General features: G+C 39.3%; 1 protein-coding gene across 1 annotated transcript in view; it reads right to left on the bottom strand.

The window, feature by feature from the left end:
• LOC125046718 (tubulin polyglutamylase TTLL5-like) overlaps positions 1–4,669 on the bottom strand; it is an 18,209-nt gene extending 13,540 nt beyond the window's left edge. Inside the window, exons 1-7 of the mRNA XM_047644614.1 lie at positions 3,721–4,669; positions 2,906–3,056; positions 2,381–2,538; positions 1,306–1,519; positions 851–1,104; positions 521–720; positions 62–279 (exon numbers count right to left, since the gene is read on the bottom strand). Coding sequence (XP_047500570.1) covers positions 62–279; positions 521–720; positions 851–1,104; positions 1,306–1,519; positions 2,381–2,538; positions 2,906–3,056; positions 3,721–4,646 — 2,121 coding nt within the window. The 5' untranslated portion in view covers positions 4,647–4,669. The remainder of the gene's footprint in view (positions 1–61; positions 280–520; positions 721–850; positions 1,105–1,305; positions 1,520–2,380; positions 2,539–2,905; positions 3,057–3,720) is intronic.
• Positions 4,670–5,000: the final 331 nt, after the last annotated feature.

Here is a 5,000-nt window from a genome sequence, read left to right as displayed (position 1 = left end):
AATATACCAAACATCAATTCTAGTTATAAAAGTATGTTGTCACCTCATTTTATATACTCACCAAGGACGGCAATTTCCGGAAAATAGAGGGACGCGAAGAAACTTTGGCTGTATAAGGATTGCAGACTTGGATGCCAACAAGAGAAAAGAGGTCTGCTAACATGGCTGACTTGATCTTCAAGTCTAGAGGCTGATCAATGTTGAGAGACGGAGATAAGTTGACTTCTAACACCCATGGTTTCAGTTGGCTGTCAATGAGGATGTCAAATCCATAGAGCTCTGCAAGGAGACATCACGTAATATTAAACCTTATCTGGAGTTTAAAAACTACTCAATATACCTTCTGATTACATAAAAGATATCGAAAGACAATCATCATGAAAACAGATTTCCTTTTGTATTAACAAAATTTACATTTCATTCTTCCAATCAATAATGATATCCCTAAAACAACCTTCATGAATACAAAGCCTTTCACAGCCAGAGCTTATAACATTCAAAGCAGTGACCAACAACGTACCAAAGCAATTTCTAGTGTGTGGAACAAACATATTTGTTGCAGTGTTCATCTGGTAAGAGGCTGCAAGGAGGGATTTGATGATCACATCTTCAACAGAGCGCATCACTGCCCCCGTGTCTATGCCTTGGCTCTTGAGATGACGCAGGAAGGCACTCAGGGACCATTTGTTGCCACGGTCATCTATCTCAGGGTCTTCGTTTCTGTGGGGTGTACTTGCAGTGTTAGTAAATATTTATCCTCACATCGGAATGATAAATGCACACAGCAATCATATATAGCTACTGAAAGCATTATAATGGAGGGTAACAGTGACCATATTACAATACTCACTGAACATAATTGGAGTGGAATTTGTTGACAGAGTAATTTGTTAGATGAATGCATGGATTCCAGAGGTTCTTGCCATGCTGATATTTGACAGTTGCAAGCCTCACCAGTCCCTCCTCATAAAGGTAAACAACTAGAGGATCCAATGATGTTACACCTACGTAGAGCCGTAGGTCACACTTGTAACCATCAACAAGTAGAGGTGATTCAATATATCTACACACAAGGGAAGTTTCATCTGCTGGGACTTGGTCAACCTAAGATTTGGTAAAGAATTTTTTTTTTAATCATCTAGGTAAACCAAACAATATGCTTCATCTAAAGGTGATAAATGATATTCATATTATATAATATTAATACAAATATAGAGGATCAGACAGAGTAACAGCCAGATGCAGTCACAAACACATAAACATTTATAAGAACACACAAATATCCCACTAATTCCCATTCAGTACCTGATTCACCAGGTAAATTCCCTTGCCCTGCGATGATGCCACAGGCTTTACAATCCAGGTTCCTCTCTCGCGCAGGTGAGTGTCACAGAAGTCTCGGTATTCAGTGGGTAAAATGAAACTGGTGGGGATGAAGTCAAAGATCTTGACCCCAAACTGCCGTTGCATGCGTTTGATGTTCATGTAAAGCCGGTCCTTTCTTGTGAGTTCCGAGGACCTGTAGATATTCCAATTTCTCTTTAAATCTTGACTTATAAATGGTTATGGTTATGGTGATGAAGATGGGGGGGGGGGAGAGGGAGAGGGAGAGGGAGAGGGAGGGCGAGAGAGAGAGGGAGAGAGGGAGAGAGAGAGAGAGAGAGAGAGAGAGAGAGAGAGAGAGAGAGAGAGAGAGAGAGAGAGAGAGAGAGAGAGAGAGAGAGAGAGAGAGAGAGATGAGAGAGAGAGAGAGAACATTATCACCAATAATATCAACATATTAACCTATTAGATTTGGGTGACCAGGATGTCTCATTAAGAAAAACTTTGCTGAATGGCATGTGACAGTAAATGAGGATTGAAAGTACAATCGGTGATCTATGCCTGGAGGAGCACCAGATTTCCATGCACAGGAACCTATTCCTGCCTACAGTGACCAGCATCACAGGGAGTGTTACAGAAAACTGAATTACAAAAATATTTAAATGTTACATAAATAACATATTGTTACTTATTGTTATTGTTACTGCAGTGTTTTTCACCACCTAGAGAGCTAACATGAAGTCCATTCAAGGAAAACATAAAAACAGTCTATTACCACCTTGATACAGAATAACTAACGACAAATAAGACCTCAGAAAAGGTAAAGCAGCAAAAATTCTTATGCAGAATATGAGATATTAGGATAACCAAGAGGATGCAAGGATACTACACGATTGTTCAAGTGAACGTTTATGCAAGTAAGCCTAAAACCTATAATTTGGTCCACATGTGAGCTGCAGAGCACCCGAATCCAATGGGTCATTATACTAAATTCAAAAACATTAAAATAAAATATTATCATCATCATTAAAGGAAATAAAAAACATATCAAACAGACCTTGGAAAATGGTTAACCTTCTGCCAGTCCTGCAACTGTCTGATTTCATTTGGGTTGAAGTGGGCATTTCCCCAGTATAGATTAAAAAAAGTGCTGTTGCTATCCACTTCAGTAAATCCGTGTGCATCCAATATCAAGCGAATAAGTTTGGAATCCGCCTGCAAGAGAAAAGAGAGTTATAATGCTGTCTCCATGCCTCGCAGTTCTCTTGCTTGAGCCTTGATCCATAACTGGAAGAGTACTAATCCACCCTACGGCAATTTGTTTCTCTGTTTCTGTGCTAAATGGTGTGATAACAAACCTTAATTATGCAATGCTAAAATCAAAACCTTCAAAAACTCTTTCACATTATATATTTAGACAGCCAAGTTATTGTAATGATTCAACTGAGCAATCAGCTCCACAACACCTTGCTAAAGATATTACTAAATATATTTTTAGGGCTTCCTTACTTTTTATAGTGCATAAACATAGCTCATATATAAATCAACACTGAAGATCTACGAACACAACACCAAGCATTACCTGTGAAAACTTGTAGGACATTGTGTACTTCTTGGCAGTGAGATCTTTGGGAGGATCTTCCAGGTTAGCATAGTTGAACAGCAAGTAGCCAGTCTTCCTGCTACCAGTGCCCATCCACATCACATCTCCGTCAATTGTTATTACATCATCACTGAAATGGTCACAGGTTAACTGTTCCACATACACAAAGTACTCACACATCATAAACAATGTATCATTTCCCAGTGAAGTTAACACAAGCCCTCTCGGAAAATGTTGTTTACTACAGTATTGTTTTGTGAAATGTCTACACATAGATGGCTCTGTAAGTGCTTAGCCACAAAGGTTTTGCTACAAAGGCTAAGCATTATTATTATCATAGTGTTATTGTCATTACTAACAGCAATACGAAATATCAGAAAATATTATCAGAAATCAACAAGAAGGTAAACACGGTGAGACAGATAGTACTCGTAATTCGCTCACAGGTGACTTAGTACTTGTGGAACCATCTATGTGTAAAAACAATTTAAAAATGGCATGTACATACATGCCATCCTAAGCAGCTTCGAGTTGATAATGTTCTCCCTTTATTCCCTTTAATGATATGCAAAATAAATAGCTCCTTGAAACTATCATGAGAATTTCTTACACCAAATACATTACTTACAACTGACATTCAATATCAAGAAGGATTTTTCATGTTTCCTCTTTTAAATGTTTAGAGCACAAAGGTTGGTGAAAGAGTGCATGAAGACTTTTATCTAACACTTTGCTACAATAGTACCTTTTGCACAGAGCATTAACAAGTGAAGAGAGATAGAAGACCTACTTACTGTTTATGCTTTGTGCTTGATGACTTGCTGTTTCTGTTTTCTCTCTTTAGTGATCTTCCTCTCTCCTTTTTATCTGAAGCTTTGTGTTCTCCTTTTGTCTTTTCTTTCTTCTCATTTTCCTTATCTTCTTTCACGTGTCCATCTCCCATGTTGAGGCTTCTCTGAGGGCTCCGCGAAGTTGAGCGTTTCATGCGCTCCGCCCACTCCATAGGGATGTTCCCCAAGGACTTGCTGGTGGTTTTGTCATCATCATGAAGACCAACTTTTTGTTCTATTAGAGTCTCTTTTTTGGATAAGTCATTCTTCCAGTTCTGACTCAAAGTGGGTGGGGTTAACTTCTGTCTGTTGGGAAGCCTGGGACGTTCCCCCGAGTAACTCCTGCTGTGAGAGATCCCTGTGGTCTTTGTTTTGGGTTTCTTCTCCTTGTTCTGACTATCTTTGCCTTCACAGTCCCTCCTCTTTCTTTCTGTGCTGGAGTGACTTGGGCTTGCACTTTCGCGCCGGGAGCTTTCAGCTCTTCTACGGTCTAGTGAGTGGCTCCTGTTAATGTCACTTTTTGACTGACGTTCAGAGGTCTTGCTTCTGAGAGAACCTGAACGCTTCCGGTCCAGAGAGGATGTCCACTTTGTGGAGTCCCCACCCCGACTACAGGGGCGATCCAAAGCAGAACTACTACCACCACCGCTACTAAGCCTACTATTACTGGAGCAGCTACTGCTGCTACTTACACTGCTACTTCCACTCAGCCTACTGCTACTCCGGCTGTATGGTGGGGCCCGAGGGACTTCAGGAGGCTTACCACAAACTTTCTGACCTCTGAGTCGGAGGTCAGACTGGTCAGAAAACTGTACCTTGTGGTCCCCCTTGCGACCACTCTTGACAGGAGAGTTGGATCGTGAGGGAACTTTGGGTAACTTTTCCATCATGTATAACACAAGGATATTCTAAAGTGACCATAACATCTAAATAAAATTATAAAAATAAAACATCTATAAAGAACTTATAGAAGACAAAGTTGACTAGATTCATAAAACTTTAAATTTATTTTCTACAAACCATAAAACAACCAAACACACACTCAGGAATGCTCAACAATAAGAATGTAGGGATTAAGGAGATAAGAGAGAGAGAAAAAAAAAAAAAAAAAAAGATTAAAAATAAAAAAAGGAAGAAAAAAAATCAAGATAAGAGAACTATTAATAAATAAAAAAACAAAGACAAAAAGACTTTAGACAAGAACACTACATCCAATCACAACAAACAGAGAAGAGCAACAAATA

This window comes from Penaeus chinensis, chromosome 39 (genome assembly GCF_019202785.1).
Source record: "Penaeus chinensis breed Huanghai No. 1 chromosome 39, ASM1920278v2, whole genome shotgun sequence".
NCBI lineage: Eukaryota > Metazoa > Arthropoda > Malacostraca > Decapoda > Penaeidae > Penaeus > Penaeus chinensis.
Note: the sequence above shows the minus strand (reverse complement) of the source record. Positions and strands in the feature narration are given on the sequence as shown.